We start from the raw sequence: 19,060 nt of genomic DNA, 5'->3' as shown, positions 1-19,060 counted from the left end.
AGAAAAAGCTTCCAGATTTTCAGGGTTTGTGGAAGTAAGGGGGTTTCTGTCATTTCGAAATGCTGTTCCTGAGGCCATGTGTACAGCAGATATTGAAATGCGATCCTGCTCAAATTAGATAATAGTTATCTTTAGGGAAAAGAAATCAATTGTTCTCTCTGTCTGCTATTTGCCTATGTGATATTAGTGGAATGCTATGAAAAATGAACATAATGGATAAATAAGCATATAATTAGTTATATTTTCCTGCCTGGATTAACTAAGTTCTACCATCTAAGTTACATTAAATTTTTAAATTATCTATATATATAAATAACATTACTAACTGCTTATAGTGTTTTTGCAGACTTATAATAAAAGTATTTAGCATTTTAAATTAAAAAAAAGTCAAATGAAATGCAGGATGAGGTGCACCTCTCTTTTAAAAAAACAAGACTGCAATCAATTACAGATGACCTGCTCTCCCCTGGAATCACTGGGGATCCTTGCCAACTTGTTCTTTGCACAATGCTAGTCTTGCTCTTAAAAAAAGAAGCTTTTTACCTCAAAAGCACCTCAGGACCAGGAAACTCAGCTGGTTTTGGTCATATATTAGCACTGCATGCTTCCACATCTCAACTAAAAGCACCCCCCACTCTGCCATCCCCTCCTTACGGAAAGCTAAGGGATGCTTTTGCTCAAAGTGATTAATTGCTTCAAAAATTAAAAAAACTCTTCCAACCATTGTTACATCTAAGGAAAAACACAACCTAGTTTTGCTGTTTCAATTTACTCTATTACCAACATTACCCCTAGTTCTCAAAACATCCATTTTAATCACAGTTTACTGGGGAAAGAATTACCTGTCAGTCTCCTAGCTTGTAAGAAAGAAGATAAAGTTAGAATGAAACTTCAGGATTAATTAACTGAGAGTACTGCATGTAATGTGTCTAGTCTGAATGTTACTGCACACATCACAATGAAAGCAGTTTTATTTTCCATGGTTGAAATAAATTATGATAAATAATTCATTTCAATGGCAGAGATGTACTGTGGAGCAACAGCAACAAAATTGACTACACTACACCACTGTGAGTCTCATTCCTGAATCTTCATTATCCATTTGAAACTTTTTACGAGTAGTAAATCATATTTCAAGTGGCTGCAGATCTCATAAAGCAGCTTGCTGCATTAAAATAAAACCAGAAAACCTGGGGCATTGGAAGGCTGCAGGGTTTGCCACTCAGCACTATTTGGGAAACTCTCACTCTTGCCAATATCAAACAGAATACTTTTCAATTTGATGTAAAAATTAAGGATTACTTGTCAAAAATACCATCTAAATTTCCTCTGGGTAGGAATGAGGGAAGATCTGTATTTTTGAGGAATAACTTTCAACTCCAAAGCCACTTTCCCCTAATTTTTATTCAAGTGACACTTATTTTTGGTTCATGGTACTTCCTGAATGACTACCACATAGGTTCTAGAACCTCTAATGGCCTATACCAGCCTCTGGGGGTCCCCCAACTAGCAAACAATGTGTGCAAGCTTAAGAGAGACTAACACAGGCACATGTGCTCTGATTCTCTCTAAAAAGACCAGCCTATCTCCATAGGATAGGTGATTTTAAGCTGAATCTTAAAAGATGCATATAGCATTACCTGGGAAGAAGTATATGTTTGGAAGAGGAAATAAAATGAGAAAAGACACTGGAGACAGGTTGGCATGTTTGAGGAACGAACAGCCCATGCACAGGAGGCTTTTGAAAAAGACCTTTTGAGTGGCAGGGAGTAGATTTAAGGGGCAAGGAGTAGAAGACTGGGCTTGGTCCAGGCTATAAAAGGGCTTTTATGCCATGCTGAATATAGAAACGAGTTTGGGCTAATACATGAAGGGTAGCCTTCAAAGAATTTTCCAGGAGAAGGTGACATGATGAGGTCTGCCATTTAGAACAATACTGATTAGGTTCTGGAGATCAGCAATTACGGGTAAGTACCGGAGGCAAGGTAACAAGTTTAGATACTGCAAGAAATTCAAAATGAGGGGAGTTGAGGGGTAGGGTAGCAGAGACAGAGAGAAATGGCCAGAATCCTTGACTGCATACCCCATTTTCTTCCCAGTGAAATATTTCTAAGAAGCATAACCTTAGAAACATACTGAAGCTGTGGATAAATTCAGAGCTTTAGGAACATGGCCTCAGGCTGGGCGCGTGGCTCATGTCTGTAATCCCAGCAGTTTGGAGGCCAAGGTGGGCAGATTGCTTGAGTTCAGGAGTTCGAGACCATCCTGGGAAACATGGTGAAACTCCACCTTTACAAAAAAATACAAAAATTAGCCAGGTGTGGTGGTGTGTGCCTGTAGTCCTAGCTACTTAGGAGGCTGAGGTGGGAGGATTGCTTGACCCCTGGAGACTGAGGCTGCAGTGAGCCATGATCATGCCACTGCACTCCAGCCTGGGTGACTGAGTGAAACTCTGTCTCCAAAATAAATAAACAGAATAAAATAAAATAAAATGAAATAAAAACAACATGGCCTCAAAGTCAAGACTTCCAATGAAGAGAAGGATGCCAGACCGTTCCAGAAATGCTACAGGTAGTGTAGAGGTGGCTGCTGTTTAGGTGGCTGTGGCAATGAACGGAACCCTAAGCAGCGTGCATATGCATCACAGAGATGGCTACAAGCACACGTTTATAGTAAATATTCAGTGAGAAAGTAAACTCTAACTGAGGCCATTCAAAATCAAGGAAGGGAGCAGGGAAACAGCACACCACGTTACTAAACAGTCATCAAACAGTTCCCAATTATTATCATACTTCACAACAGAACAGCATAAGCATAATGGCACGAGGGCGTCTCATGCAGTCATCAAAGGAGAGTGCAATGAATATTGTAATGTACCAAGAAGAAAGAGACTGTGAGAGAGACCAAGAAACAGAAACTCTCAGAGACAGAGTCAGACACAAAAACAGAGATGCGGAGAAAGAGCTGTGAGTCAGAGACAGTGTTTCCCCAGTCTCTTTCTTTTGAATGGCCTCAGTTAGAGCTTATTACTGAATAATATGAACATGTGCTTATAGTTATCTCTGTCATGGATATGCACACTGCTTAGGGTTCACATATGCACGTGAACACCCAATCATCATGCTCATGAACTACAAAAGGATCCAAAATGTTTTCATTTTTCATATGGGGGAAAATTCTTGTGGACAATTCATGGGACCCTTCAGAAATATTTTCCATTAAGTATTAGAGTTTATATTTAAACCATGCAGAATTTTCAGATTTGAGAGTTTTTATTTATAGTTATCTAATGGCACAGAAAGTGCTGGCCAAGAGGCCAGGGAGATGATTCAAAGACACTACTGAGATTTGGAAGCTCTTTTTCCCTAATAATTACATAGCCCAAGGAATGCTAGTGACTGAAAGCGTTGGGAATAGAACCTCATTCTTCATTTAAACATTTACTGACCACCTAATTTGGGCAGGGCTCTGTGTCAAACCCTGGGAATATACAGATGAACAAGTCACAGTCCCAGCCCTCAAAGAGCTTACAGTTGAGTAGGGGAGGAGATACACAGTATAGAAACAATGGCAGAAGATACAGTTTAAGTGGCCATAAACAGAAGCTTACACAAGGGGCTTTTAGAAACCAGAGGAGGCTAACCCTGCCTAGGGCTGGAAGCAGCCAGGGATGGCTTCATAGAGAAGGTGACATTTGGATCTGTTGCTGAGAATAAGAGAAGTTTGACAGTCAGGTAGGAAGAAGGGCAAACAGGTGCAAAGGTTTGGAGAGGAGTCTGGGGGAATGATGAGCAGTTCTGTGGGAATGGAAAGGGTGGATGGGGAGTACTGGTGGCAGATGAGGGTGATTACATAGGTTGGGCGCATATCTTGTGTGCAGGAAATGGGGTGCCATTAAAGCTGAATAAATCTTTCTGGCAGTGATGTGGTAGTGAACTGCTGGTTTAACCATTCTCCACAGGGTCTGAGCCTTTAGGAGGTCTGGGCCATCTGATTTTTCCCAAGAAGATGCAGCTTTCAGCCAGGTGCGGTGGCTCACGCCGGTAATCCCAGCACTTTGGGAGGCCGAGGCAGGTGGGTCACCTGAGGTCAGGAGTTCAAGACCAGCCTGGCCAACATCGTGAAACCCCATCTCTACTAAAAATACAAAAAATTAGCCTGGAGTGGTGGTGCACACCTGTAATCCCAGCTACTTGGGAGGCTGAGACTGGAGAATTGCTTGAACCAGGGAGGCAGAGGCTGCAGTGAGCTGAGATCATGCGACTGCACTCCAGCCTGGGCGACAGAAAACTCCATCTAACAACAACAACAACAACAACAACAACAACAACAACAACAACAACAACAACATGCAGCTTTCTTCCTTTTCTAGGATTGGGAAGCCACAGACACAGAAGGTTTCCTGCTTGGCTCCTGTGCCTTCATCAAGAGGACACTTCTTGGGTCCTATCTTACTGGCTCTGTTGCCAGTACTCTGAGAAATGGCACTGACATTACTTCCCTTGGCCTATAGCACATAACTTAATAGTGTACCCTGTCAGGAATAGTTCTGTTTGTCAGGAAGCTTTTTATTGATGTTCAACCTTCATTTTCCCTTTCTTAATATTATTCCATTATGCCAATAGTCCATTGTGCCATGCTAAGTAATTCCCTTTCCTTCTTGGCATTTACATCTTCCAAGTATTTATAGACTTATCAAATGCCCCATTTAGTTGTCACTTAGGTAAGCTATACATATTTAGCTTCTTTAATCTGCCCCGATAAGCCAGCCCTTCCATTCTCCTAAATCACTTGAGTTACTTTCCTCCAGATTTCTGTCAATTTGTTTTCAGGCTCTCTGCAATGCAAGGGGCCAAGGAAAAAGAAGAAGTTGGGGAGGGAGGGCTTACTCTCTCGAGGGGTAAGTGTACTAAATGGCCTAGCGTGGAACTTCTGCCCTTAAAGTGCAGTCTCCAAAAACAGGCTAAGCCTCAAGAGGGACTATGAATGCCTCTTGTTATCTACAAGGTTTCTTTCACCTGTGTATATTTCAAGTCAATAATATTCTACTATTAGCTCTTTTTATGTGCTAGGTGCACACATGTAACTACATACTTACTGAGTACCTACAGTGTGTCTGGTACTGTGCTAGGGACTTTTCCTTCTGTCTTTTCCCCTCCCTCTTCATTTCTCACACTTACTCACTGCTCAAGGAATTTCTGAGCTCCTACTGTGCGTCAAGCACCATTGGTACGGAATTGGATCAAGTGTGGTCTCTGCGGCCTTCAGGGCTCATGTAGCCTTAGTATTTATTAATCTTCTACTGCCCACTCATCAAGTTGTTTCCTTCCAGTCTTAAGGGGTTCAGAGAGATCCCTAAATGCACTTATCTCAATTGATGCTTTTAGTTCCCTGACCTTAGTGGAACTTGTTTGCCCCATGTAAAATAAGAAGCCACATTAAATATGGGCATGCACACTGAGCTCTTTTTTAGGGTTTTCTTTCTGGTAGGTTGCCTTGGTGCCTAAGACATTTCTCTTCAGACCTTGCACTTTCCATCACTGTCTTTCTTGGGAGTTTACTTGACATTTTTTGTTTACAGGATCTCAACGAAGTATATACTCAAATGTTCTCCTTTTCCATGGTACCAATGTTCCAGACTACAGACTAGGCTGAGGGAGTGATGGACTGGGAGAGAATCTAAGACAGTGAGTCTTAACTAAAGTCTGGGAATGACACCACAGGAGGGAGTGGTTCAGTTATCTGATCCTGGAGGCCAGTTCAGGTAAGCTATAGAATTCCCTTGGGTGAGGTGGTGTTATCCTCCAAGAGGTGGAGTAACTATTCCAAGGACATACAGTTAGCAAATAGTATAACTGGTATTCAAAACCAGGTATACCGACTGTAAAACCTGTCTGCCCTGATTGCTGTAAAACAGAAAGTCCCAACAAATATGGAGAATTTGCAATTTAAAAACTTAGAAAGGAGGATGAAATTTCAGTCATTTGAAAGCACTCAGTCTATATTCTTCTAAGCGTGCCAAGGGACAGAGAATAAGCAAGAACTCTTCTAGGTTGCAAAGCATAAGAGGCAGCATTAATTCATGAAAGGCCAGAGGATGAGGGAACCTCTTTTTACCTTGTTCTTCAAATAGTGATAAGATTACAAACAAACAAGGAGTCTTCCTCAACACACTATATAAACTCACAGCTCCATCAGTGGCTACTGCTGGTTAAACTTTCCATGAGTTAAGGCCAGGTGTGGTGGTGCACACCTGTAATTTCAGCACTTTGGGAGGTGGGTGGATCACTTCAGCTCAGGAGTTCAGGACCAGCCTGGGCACTATGGTGAAACCCCGTCTCCACCAAAAATACAAAAAAATTAGCTGGGTGTGGTGATGCACAACTGTAATCCCAGCTACTTGGGAGGCTGAGGTGAGAGGATCGTTTGAGCCTGGGAGGCAGAGGTCACAGTGAGCTGAGATTGTGCCACTGCACTCCAGCCTGGGCGACAAGGTGATATCCTATTTAAAAACAAAAACAAAAACAAAAACCCCCAAAAAACCCAAAAAACAACTTTCCATGAGTTAAGAGAGAAATGAATGTAAAGGTTGGATTCACATTTCCAGCACACTACAGCACACTACACTTTGGGAATCACATAATTTAACCTGCAAGTATGTGAAAAACCAGTAATAACTGTAAAATAAATAAGTCATGTGATTTATTAAGCCCACTCTTACTTTATACTGTGCCATTCTTTGAAGAAATTCAAAGAGCTTCTCACACCACTCACAATTCCATGCAGAGAAATGAAGGCAGGGGAAACCTTCTCATTTACTCTGCTGTCTCTCTTAGACAGCGATGAAAAGGTAAGAAGCAATGCCACAGAGAAATAGTAGGTTAAGGCCCTGCGAAAACTTAGTGTGGTATTATAAAAACTGTGTGAGATCTAGTGATAAGAAGCCTTAATTATAATCTAGATGCTACTATTTCCTAGCTGTGTGACTTGGGCAAGTTCTTTCACACATCTCTGAATCTCTGCATAGGTCTCTCATACAGTCACTGCAGGATTAGATTTGTTGATGTACCTAGACTCCTCAGTTAGAAAAAAAAAATCCGTGTTGGCCTTATCTCCCTGTTAGGGTTATTGTGAGAATCAGAGACATTAGGTATGAAGACATTATATGAATGGGAAGAATTATGAGGTACTATGGTTTGAATGTGTCCCCCAAAAAGAACGTGTTAGAAACTTAATCCCCAATGCAACAGCGTTAAGAGGTGATTAGGCACGAGGGCTCTGCCTTCATGCTTGGATTAATGCCATTATTCTGGGATTGGTTCTTTATAAAAAGGTTGAGTTTGGCCTCCTGGTGCTCTTTCTTGCCCTTCCACCCACCTCCATTAGATGACACAGCAAGAAGGCCCTTGCCAGATGCAGACCCTTGATGTTGGGCTTCCTAGTCTCCAAGACTGTGAGGCAAATACATTTCTGTTCATTACATATTACTCAATCTATGGTATTCTGCTATAATAGCACATAATGGACTAAGAAATTAGATTTATTTCATTTTGGCCACTGCAAGGCAATGCCTGAAGTATGCAGGAGGAACAGGTAAGAAAAAAGTCAGTTTGGGGCCAAGAATTTCAAACTCACACCACACCATGCCCTCACCCAGTCCAGTAAGTGTGATTTTGAGAATGCTTATCACAGAAAGAACATTAAGAAAGGCAAAACACAGGGACGGGACCAGGAAAGATCTCAGTGATATGGCTTCAAAATCAAATTATCTTTGAAAAGAAGTCTTGGGCTTGGAATCTCCTGAAAGGGTATTTTTCACATTTATAGTATAAATAGCAGGGATATTTTCCCCTCAAGGACACAAAAAAGTGGTACCTGCATATTGTTTTTCAAAGTGAAGGCGAATTTTACGTGTTTATCGAATACTTTTTGTGTTAGGTAAGTCTATACTCATTGGTTCATTTTGTCCTCACAACTCTCCCGAGTCAAGAGTAGTCTCTGATAAAACTTAAGTCTATAAGGGGTAGTTTCACCCCCAGACAAGGCAGTGCAGTTAAGTCTCTCAAGGGCTTGGAACCATGGACAAGGCAGCTGGCAGGGTATTTCTCAGTCTTTTTCTTTCTCTGGGGCTGCTTGGCCTCTCATTTGAGATCCTCGGCACGTCTGCTTCTTTTTTCTCTCCTCTAGGACTGGCTATTTCTCTGAGCATATGGCAGGGAATGGCTGCCTCATGGCTCTTGAGTTTTCACGTCTTCAATTTAGGTGAGGACTAGTGGCTGACCAGCATCTTTATAAATTTTTTTTTTAATTTAATTTTTTTTTTGAGATGGAGTCTCAGGCTGGAGTGCAATGGCGCCTCACTGCAACCTCTGCCTCCTGGGTTCAAGCAATTCTCCTGCCTCAGCCTCCTGAGTAGCTGGGATTACAGGCATGCCCCATCACACCCAGCTAATTTTTGAATATTTTTAGTAGAGACGGGGTTTCACCATGTTGGTCTGGCTGGTCTCGAACTCCTGACCTCATGATCCACCCGCTTTGGCCTCCCAAAGTGCTGAGATTACAGGCGTGAGCCACCACACCCGGCCAATTTAATTTTTTTGTAGAGACAGAGTCTTGCTATGTTGCCCAGGCTGGTCAGGAACCCTTGGCCTCAAGCCATCCTCCTGCTTCAGCTTTTAGTGAAATCCTAAATAGCTTCAGCTTCTCAAAGTGCTGAGATTACAGGCATGAGCCACTGTGCCTGGCAACCAGCATCTGTTAAGTGCCAGTTTCTAAATCTAGGGAGGAACGACTCAAACTGAGCCAGCTTGGGTCAAATGTCTACCTCTTGTCCAATCAGTTCTAAAAAATTAAAAAAAAAAGAAAAAAGTCCTAGGCTCAAGGACTGAAGACTCAATTCAGTTCTTGATTGAAGAATGCTGTATGGCTCTTCCTGCCACTCTTCCATCACTGCCAATCCTGTTTCTAGGCCAGTTAGTTAATAGCACTGTACAGTGGTTAAGAGCACAGGTTCTGCTACTTATTAGCTGGATGATACTGGGTGAGTTATTTAACTTCTCAGAGCTATAATTACAATATTTTGATTACAAAATGGAGATAAAATACCTACCTCACAGAGCTGTAAGACATAAATATATATATATATATACACACACACACATATATGTATACATAAGGCACTTAGCACACAGCCTAGCATATAATTGATTCTAGTGGTTTTTTTTTCATCATAATCATTCTTATTAAAATTCTCTGTTCGAGCCTGAGGTTTTCCTTCTATAGCGACATCTTATGTCCCAGAAACCCTGCAGGAAATAAGGCTTCTGTTACAGAATGAAGGAAACGCTTAGGTCTTCAAGAAGGTGTATGAAGGTTCTTTGGAATAGTATGGTAAGAAAACATTACTGAATCATTATTTTCTGGCCAAGGTAGCCATCCTTTTTGTGGTAGTCATACAAATTTAGGGTCTGTCTGGTAAGTCTTAGGCTAGCTTCGTGTGATGCAGGGAGACGATCCTAGGTGTCATTTTCTTATGTCATAAAAACACTAAGAGTAGAAAGGCTGCACTTGTATCAAAACTTGGGAGTGCAAGTGAAATCCTAAATAACTTCTATGTGTGAAATAGACATAAATGCTGCTATCTGTGTTATGTTAGCATAAAGACACAGATGTTCTCTGCAGTGCTTCTTTTTCTGAGAATTCTTAAGAAAAAAAAAAGACAAACCAAAAATCACTGAATGTCAACAGATAAAAGCAATTCCTTTTGAATACATATTGTTACAAAGCTTCCCAGAGTTGGGGTTAGTATTTAATCTATGGGTTAGAAATTTTCCTTGCAGAGGTTTTTTTTTTTTTTAAGATACATTTAGTGAATTCTTTTTATTCTTGATTTAAAATAATAGCAATTATGCCAACCACTATTAATGAAGAGGTTAAAAATCATTTTGGTTGCCATTTGCCATACTTGTGAGTGACTGTTACAAAGCATGCCTAATTATTATTGGGCTAACCCTGTGTAGCTGTGCTTTCTTCCCTTATGAAATATTCTCTATCTGCTTTACATGAATGTGAGCAAAAAGGTATGGCTGTTGTTTATTTTTTTTACCACTCCTTTGCTATCCTGAGAACATTTGTTGCAGACTAATAGCTAAACTGTAGATAAAAGAGAGATGACAGATTACAGTCCCCTTTAATTTATAAGGAAAGCATTTGGAGCCCCTGAGAATACCAAATCAGGCCACTGGCACCCAATGACTTCACACTAAGTTCCAAACCACATCATATTTTTTAGTTTAAAGACAAAGCCAAATGGATACATGGCTTATATAGTATTCCAAATTCTTCTTCACGAAGAGCTGGCTTCTTTTTTTCTTTTAGCTCCTTGTAAAACATTATAATTCCCTTATTCTATAAACATACAAATATAATTGTAAAATGACATCATTCTGTTTTCATTTAATTACCCCTGAAATGCTTTCTATTTAATATTCATTACTCAAAAGCTAATTTAAAAGAGAAAGAGATGTGACTTATTCAAAAAGATGTACTGTCATTCACAGCAATAGTTATCTAATATACAGAAGTTAATAAAGCAGATTAATCTACAAGTCCCTTTAAGCCATTCTTGAGTTTTGAACAACTGCCTCTTTGACCTTTCACCTTCATGCTGTGCACCAGTAGCAGGTGCCAGCTGTACAGAAATTACGGCTGCTGTGTTTGGACGCAAAATCTTTTCTTACTTTGCTTCTGACCAGCAGCTGACCCTGTAGGAGTGATTGTTTCTGGTGCCGGCCTAAAGGCTACATAAACCAGTAGCAGATAAACAAAAGGCTACATATACCAGCTGCCTTGCCTAAGGGTACCATCCTAGACTGACACCTCTACTCCTTCTTCAGCGTTCCAAATTGCTCCTTGTTTGTTTCCATACGTGCATTTCATCCATGTTATTTTGTGTGAGGGGTGGGGGTAGGGGAACCCCCCCCCAAAACAACAACAAAAAAACCCTCTGCTCCCTCGAACTCGACTTTTGAGTATTCCATGTCAAACTGTGCCATTATAATGCTAATCTAGGCCTGATTTAGCAACTTTAATAAGAGGCTAAACCCTCTTGTAATTAGATAATAAAATTTTATTATATATTTTAATATTAAAAGTCTTAAAATCAAACTCTTCAAATCATACACTGGCACAAAACTAAGGTGCTTAAATATCATAGCCTCAGAAAATGGGAACCTGAAAAAGCACATTGTGGCTAATTTTTCATTCTCCAGAATGTAAACATGGAATTCCTATGTGGTAATAGTGAAAGCTCCAATACTCTTAATTATGTACAAGGAAGAATGAATCTATTCAAGTATGAAGCACACTGTACCATTTCCAGCAACAGCATGAGATGACTTTGACAGTTATTTCTTGGATACAAATTACACAAGTATAAAAACAATCCCCATAATGATTAAATGCAGTTATGTACATAGGAGAATACCAGTGCAAATGGTAACATATTTAAATGGTTTTCCTTCATTAAAAAAATTATATATGATATTAAACCATCAATCACTGCTGAGGCACAGGAGTTTAAATGTATTGTCACTGGCTGAAATAAATGACTTGGAGACTGGATTCTGGCTCACTCAATATGGTGTCTTTGCTGTTGCTTAGTCACCCAACTCTCTGCTGGTTTGGGTACATCTGGTGGATTCCATCCCTTTCAATTAATAAGGCAAGTTATGCTATCAATGGGTTACATCCTTAAACTGTGCTTAGAGGTAGAAAAACACATGTCCTAGTGGGGGTTGGGAAGGGGGTTCCTCTCTGTTCTGTTACCATTTGGAACAATATTTGAAGTACTTTTTTTTTTCTTCACCCATGTTTAGAATAAAATTTTCTTGTAGAAGTTCAGCAGGGTTATTCTATAGTATATTATGATATAATCTTCTCTTAGCATTTCCATTTGGTTTATTATGTAGCAGTCTATGACTACACTAGGTTTGATACTTAAAATCATTGCCTGCAGATCATACTTCTGAAAACTAATATTTTGGGGGTTTACTTTGCAAACACTTATTGACTATCATGAAGTGTCAGGCTCTGGTAGGTGCTGGGACAAGTATCAGGATGTAGGTGATCTTTGAGGGAGAAAAAATCACTCTATAAATATGTATTCTTATGGCTACAATGTTAATTTGATGACTTATAAATCAATAACAAATATATTTTTTAATTGTTTTTTCTGTTTTAAAATACCAATTTTGTTACCATTGAAATAGTCATGCATCAAATATTTCTATAATAAAAATTAAATTCAAATGGCAAAGATATGGTTAATAACAAAGGATCTGGACTAGATCATTCTTGAAAAGATAGATAAGTACTTTCATAACATCATAGGTAAAATGTCATCTTAATATTAAAAAAACTAGTGTTTCTCTATTTTTAAATTATAAGCATTAACTTTCTAAACTGATCTCTTGAGGCAATGGTCACACATTTTTCATTCTTAAGAGGTTTACTCTCTTTTGGACTTTTATTACCTGGTTGTTACCTAGATACTTTCGTCCAGTCCCAGACCTCTTATTTTATTTTGATCCTCAGTAGTTAGATTTCGCGCACACACACACACACACACACACACACACACACACTTGATCAAACTAAACTTTATTTTTATCTCAAACAAACCTGGCTATTTTGAAGAAAAAGAAAGTTTGAAAAGTATTAGGTGAGTTTCACTTCATCGCCTGTTTATTGTATTCCTTGTGTGCAAAGATGTAACCCAAAAGTGATAAAATGGCCCCTTTAAGTTCCAGTAGACAAGTATAGTAAAAGTAAAAGCAAGAGCAAAATAAATTAAGAAATAACCCCCAAAGCCCCAGATTAAGTAAAATCAAAATAACTACATCCTTTTAAAACTAACCAAAAAAGTATGCTTCAGAAGTTTAAAAAAAACCAGATGGAAATAAAAATATCACCGTAGCAGTGCTGTATGGGTTGGCTGTGAGAAATACAAGGTATCATGCATTGGGAGATCTTAGTTCTGAAATTCCTTAAGATTGTATACTACAGAAGTGGAAAGCTGGTATCCAGGCATACAGTGTTGGCCTGCCAAATGTTTCTATTTTTTTTTTTTAATTTTGAATCAGTGGCTACATTTAAAATCTGAATTTCTGGCTGTTTTTCAAGGGAGAAATTTCAATGTATCTGGCAACACTGGGTCTGACCTTCTTATAAGGCAACAATTAGCTGGAGGTGTGCTGAGGCTGCCCCCTTTAGACAGAGATGAGCACTCAACTTGAGGATTCCTTCATGTCTACCTCATTCAGGTTTTCTGCTTCTTGGCCCTATAGGCATCTTAGTTTGTGACACCTGGTATAGTTATAATGGGTAGGAAAGTGAGAAGGAGGGTCAAAGGAACTCAGGTGTAGATTCAGACCTTAAGAATGACCACTGATAGAGTTAATGGTACTCAACAGCAGAAATTTCCTTTAGAAAACAGAAGCAGTTTACAACCAGAAAGAGGTTAAAAATGGCATTCTATGCTGATGAATCAGTGGTGAAAGTCAGGACAATGAAGAGAGATGTGCTGGATACGGGAGAGAGACGCAAAGCACAGGTTGCTTCCCTATCATCATTTCACAGCTGCCATATTGATTCTGTCCTGGAAAAATCAGGTTAAACCTCAAGAGCTACCTCGGAGGCATTAAAGAAAAGTCACAAAGGGCATTATAACACAGCTGTACGACTAGATTCTGACCTTCTCAAGACTACGTGTCCTACTAAATTATACACCTTCAACATCTGGCTGTAAAATTAATGAATGGGTGTGCGTGTAGCGTAAGAAAGTGGAAGCTTGGTTAGGTCTGTCTTGGTGGTGGTGGGAGCCACAGGGCTTTTTCTGCAGCAACTGGCAAAGCCACTTCCTTCTCCCTTGCCCGCTGCCTCTTTGGGTCACTGCCCATCTGTTTTGTTCTGGCTGTAGTATAATGCTGGGGTATAGAATGACTGCTTTAAACCATTCTACCTTAAGGATGGCCCCAGTGGGACTTACTGGAAGCTCAACTTGCCTCATTTTATGTGCTCAAAACATACGTACTTTAGATTAGAAGCCACTAAACAAAGGAACAGAGATAGCTTTGTGTTTAAGCATGTGAACCCCACAGTGAAACAGATTTCAGCTAAAATTTTAGTTCTTCCAGTTACTGACTTTGTGACCTTGGGAATGTTTCCTATTTTTTTTGTGCCTCAGTTTCTATATCTGTAAAATGGTAATGATAATACTACACCTTCACAAAGATACTGTCATGATTAAACCAGATAATGCATATGTAAGTAGGTTAAGCTAGTGCTTGCAGATAGTAAGCACCTACATTTGAAAAATTTTATTTCTTAAATTTCTAAATTTTAAAGCTTTTATTTTAGGTTCGGGGTACATGTACAGGTTTGTTATATAGGTAAACCGCATGTCACAGGGGTCTGGTGTGCAGATTACTTTGTCACGCAGGTAATAAGCACAGTACCCCCAATAGGTAGTTGTTTGATCTTCACCCTCCTCCAACTCTCCACTCTCAAGTAGGCCCCGGTATCTGTTGTTCCCTTCATGTCCATGTGTACTCAATGTTTAGCTCCCACTTGTAAGTGAGAACATGCTGTATTTAGTTTTCTGCTTCTGCGTTAGTTCGCTTAGGATAATAGCCTCCAGCTCCATCCATGTTGCTGCAAAGGACATGATCTCTTTCTTTTTGATGGCTGTGTAGTACTCCATGGTGTATATATGTACCACATTTTCTATCCCATCAACCACTGATGGGCATTTAGGTTGATTCCACGTGCTATTGTGAATAGAAGCACTTACATTTTGCCAATATTATTTTTCTTCCCACTATGTATATGCATAATATATGCATTGATTGCTGTTAAAACCAAGATTGTAGCACCATGTGCAAAAATTCTGTTATGAAATTTGAGTTCCTATTTTCCAATTTCAGTGTCTAATGACATATCCCTGGCTTCCTTTAAACTTTTTAAATCCGTTATTACCTGATCCAGTTGTGAATGTTCTTTCAGCTTGTTTTTGATATCAATATACTACTGTATTATTGAGAATAAAGTTGTAAATCAACCAGAGAGAGCTAATGGGTTACATAAAGAGCATACTTTTTATTTAAGGATCACTAGAAATGTCTTTATTAACATTAGAAAATCTGACTATTCTTTTATTTAAGAGGACAAGAGATATGACTGTATTTCATCTGCTTAAGTGTTTTTGACTGTAAGAGTCTTGCTAAGGTTCCTGTAGGCCAAAATCTCAACATCAGTTAAATATGCGACTGCATTTTCTCCTACTCAGTATTATGGAATGGAATCTTAAGTATGAAAGATGTCTTGTATAGTATGTCAAAATGTTGAGCAATATCATTTCAGTCTAAACACAGAAATGAAAAAAGAGCAGATGATTTCCCTTTTGCTGTAATTCACTTTGGGATGCATGTCATGAAGAGCACTATACAAAAGCAATTTTCATTGACTGACTGACTGATTGAGGAAAAGGGTGAATGTTCTTTCAGCTTAAGTCCCTACTGAAGTATGATTTTTATAGCTCCTGACAGCTCTTCACAATTTGTAGTTAAATGCCATGTTAGCAAAAAAAAAAAAAAAAAAAAAAGAAATAACATAAAAAGGAGGGAGAAAAGGGAGAGAAAGAAAATCACAATTAGAATTTCTTTTGGATTTCAGTACAGTTGATTTGAGCAAAATAGATAAATAGACAAGAGTAAGATGAATTCAACCCTAACTGCTCTAATTCCTCTATGCAATATATTAAGGTTTTCAAGACTATAATCGCTAAAAATACACTCTTAACAAATTAATTGCATAATAGTTCTTGCTAACTTCTGCGGAAGGTGTTACTCTTTCTAGACCAATTAGTTTTAACTGGAATTCTGATTTAGAGAAGCTTTCAGGATCAGTGTCTTATTCTAATAATCTCATAAGGAATTACTCATATCTCTGAGATGCCCCTCTAATTCTATAAAACACACCCTTTCATTACCTAATTTGGGCAAAATCTTTCACTGTGATATAACGAAATGAATGCTATGTATCTATAACTATGTATTATAGATACAAATACTTACTGACCAGTGACGAAACTGAAAAAATTTCACATAGAAATGTTGTCTTCCGAATTATTGTAGCAGATCAGTGTCTTATCCGCTACTAATCAGTAGTAATTAGTAATCTGATCACTGTTACGGTTGGTCTCTCCTTAAATTTTTAGTTTATCCTTCTAATAACACAAAAATGCTTGGAGAATTTTCCACCTTCATTTCCGTAAACTGGGTTTTTCTCAATTGTTAGGTCAAAGCAACGCTGGTGACGCAATCGTTTTTACTTCAAATAGATTCACTTACTTACAATGGATCTTCATACGGACTAAATTTTAATGCTTGCAAAGTTAGAGTTGTTTGCTAAATATGAAAAATGGCTTATTTGGAGAACATTTTTAAAAATTTTGAAGCTCTAAAGCCACATAGAAGAGAATAATAAACACAATTCCAGGTGAGAGGCACATAAAATATCTTTCCCAGGCTGCTATACACAAATGGAAAGGCCTGTAAGGATGTTGGAAAATCTTTATGTAGGGGTTCGTGCTTCCTTTACTATGGAAGCTTGAGGAGATAACTTTTGCAATTTGGAATTAACATTCCTCATGCAATTATGCTTCCAGCAAAATAGGCCCAGGTTGGGGGGAAAAACAGTTCAAACTAGTAAATAATTGCAGTATCATTGCATCAGTTTAGTTTAAAGAGCTGACAAACCCTCTCTAAACTCTAAGCACAATTAGTCATTAGGGTCTAGTTTTTCAGCACTGTTAAGCAATTTGTAATCCATTCCTTTTAATAGGGTTAGGCATTACTTAACCGACACAGATGCCTTGAAAACTGAAACCTCAAGTTATAAAGCAGCAACCTTGTTCATTACCTTCTGCGATAGGCAAATCATCTATTAACAACAGCATTTAATGGGCAACCAATGAATAATCAATGGCTCACTTTTCATCTGAGTGTGAAAATGAAAATAATCCAATACAAAATCCCACTGGTAACAGGCTGAATCTTGGGTTCTGCTCCTCTTCAGGGCTGATTTATAAGGTCTTGGAAAGCTGATGTAAACAGATGATCAATGGGACCCATCCCTGCTAATAATAACCCCCAACTGGCCCACTCCCTCTTTTTCAAGTCCATCCCTTCAGGCTATTAGTTCTGTCCAGCTAATTCTTCCCACTACTCCTGCCTGCTGCTTTTACTCTGGCCATCCGTTCAGTCCAGCCGACTCAGAAGTAATTTTATACGCAGCAGAGAGCGGGTGGAATTGATTTTTCACTCAGCACTCTGTTCCCATCTGAATAATTATCAATTTTACTGCCTCATAAAGGGAAGAGTCAAAATTTCAAATCAATTCAAAAGAGCTTTTGAGACGACAGAAACTGTGCATAAGAATAGAGGTCAAAGTTGTCAGTGACCTAAGGAGATGATGTCAGATATTACTATACCTAATAGCTGACATCAGAGGCACTCAAGATGATATAACCTAGCGCTAATGCAAATCATATTTATGCTGACTACCAGAGCCCAGTCATTAATATTTAAAATGCTATCTGAAAGCCTACATTCCAAATAAATAGAAAGTATTCCACTGTTAATAAAGATATATCACTACTTAGTCATACGCTATAAAGTGAAGGATTAACAAGTATTATTAACACACAGAAATTACTTAAACCAACAAATGCATGCTAATTCTGAGTAAAGACAAACTTGATTTGTCTCCTGCCCAACCACATTACTTGCTTTGCAAAACATGATATGGTATTTTGTCTAGGGCCATAGCCTATTGATTTGTGCTAAAATTTTCTACCAACTTAAAAGTTTCTGCCAAAGTTTATGGGACAATACTGTGATTATGGCTGAGTGCTGGAAGGAGTGATTTGGTGGCAGACTTGTCCCTTGCCATGGTGGGGTAAAGGCTGGGTCTGATTCCTAGCCAATCCATGAATTTTTTTTTTTTCTTCAGTGGGGACATGCTGTAAGTCAGTGATCCTCAGCCTTCTTCATGCAAAACACATGAGGGCTGTGACACACTCCCACCAGTACCAGTGGTTACTGCATTTGGGTGGGGTGGGGAGGGAGGAGAGACGCGCTGACATTTTGATAGCATGTATATTTTGAAAAGCCATTCCAGGTGAAGCTGAGATATTATCCTCACCTTGAATACCAATGGTGTGAGTAGTAAGAACTTGGGCTTTTCAGTCAAACAGACCTTGCTTCAAATTCCAACTCTACCACTTTCCAGTTGATCTCTCTGTACCTCAATTTATTCATCTGTAAAATGGGGATGCAGATATCCACTTTTTAGGGTTGTTGTGGGGTCTAAATGAGGAGACTTCTCTGACAATACTCCCTCCCCTTGTATTTCACTTTCTTTGTCATCACTATATTAATGAAATGATCAAATAACTGGTGAGTTACTTGTCTCTTTGTCCCATGGCAAGAAATTTTGTAAGGAGAGAAATTGTATCTTATGAATCTTAATAGCTCTTGCACCTGACACATAATAAGTTCTCACTAAATGTGAGATACCTTCCTTTTTCCTTTATATTACCAACATGTTGTAACAGTTCCAGGGTCACACCAAATAATTATAGGTCTACAGCCCTTTGCCTAGTTACACAAAATATGAATGACATCCATTATCCCTGGAAAATAATTGGTTAACTGAAACATTACCACAAATAAAGTTTACATAATTTCATTTAAATATTAGCAAAAAATGGCAGCCAGGAAGGAACCTTCTTTCATAGCTGTCTCATTCTATTTTCATCATTTACTGATATAGAGTGACATTTTCTTTTTCTTTTTTTTTTGAGATGGAGCTCTGTCGCCAAGCTGGAGTGCAGTGGTGTGATCTCGCTCACTGCAACCTCTGCTTCCCAGGTTCAAGCAATTCTCCTGCCTCAGCCTCCCACATAGCTGGGAATACAGGCACACACCACCATGACCAG

At 39.0% G+C, this 19,060-nt stretch overlaps 1 protein-coding gene and 1 pseudogene across 5 annotated transcripts in view; both read right to left on the bottom strand.

Moving 5' to 3' along the window:
* RANBP17 (RAN binding protein 17) overlaps positions 1-19,060 on the bottom strand; it is a 428,680-nt gene that overhangs the window by 12,505 nt on the left and 397,115 nt on the right. Inside the window, exons 26-27 of one of the 5 annotated variants that reach the window (XM_063706955.1) lie at positions 18,265-18,380; positions 13,773-15,607 (exon numbers count right to left, since the gene is read on the bottom strand). The exons of 3 other annotated variants lie outside the window; for them this stretch is intronic. In XM_063706955.1, coding sequence (XP_063563025.1) covers positions 18,309-18,380 — 72 coding nt within the window. In that variant the 3' untranslated portion in view covers positions 13,773-15,607; positions 18,265-18,308. Of the gene's footprint in view, positions 1-13,772; positions 15,608-18,264; positions 18,381-19,060 lie in introns of those variants that run through there. One more of the 5 variants, XR_010133993.1, reaches the window with a different exon arrangement.
* Positions 3,090-3,143, bottom strand: LOC115934888 (uncharacterized; annotated as a pseudogene).

This window comes from Gorilla gorilla, chromosome 4, assembly GCF_029281585.2.
Source record: "Gorilla gorilla gorilla isolate KB3781 chromosome 4, NHGRI_mGorGor1-v2.1_pri, whole genome shotgun sequence".
Lineage (NCBI taxonomy): Eukaryota > Metazoa > Chordata > Mammalia > Primates > Hominidae > Gorilla > Gorilla gorilla.
This window is presented reverse-complemented; position numbering and strand designations above follow the sequence as displayed.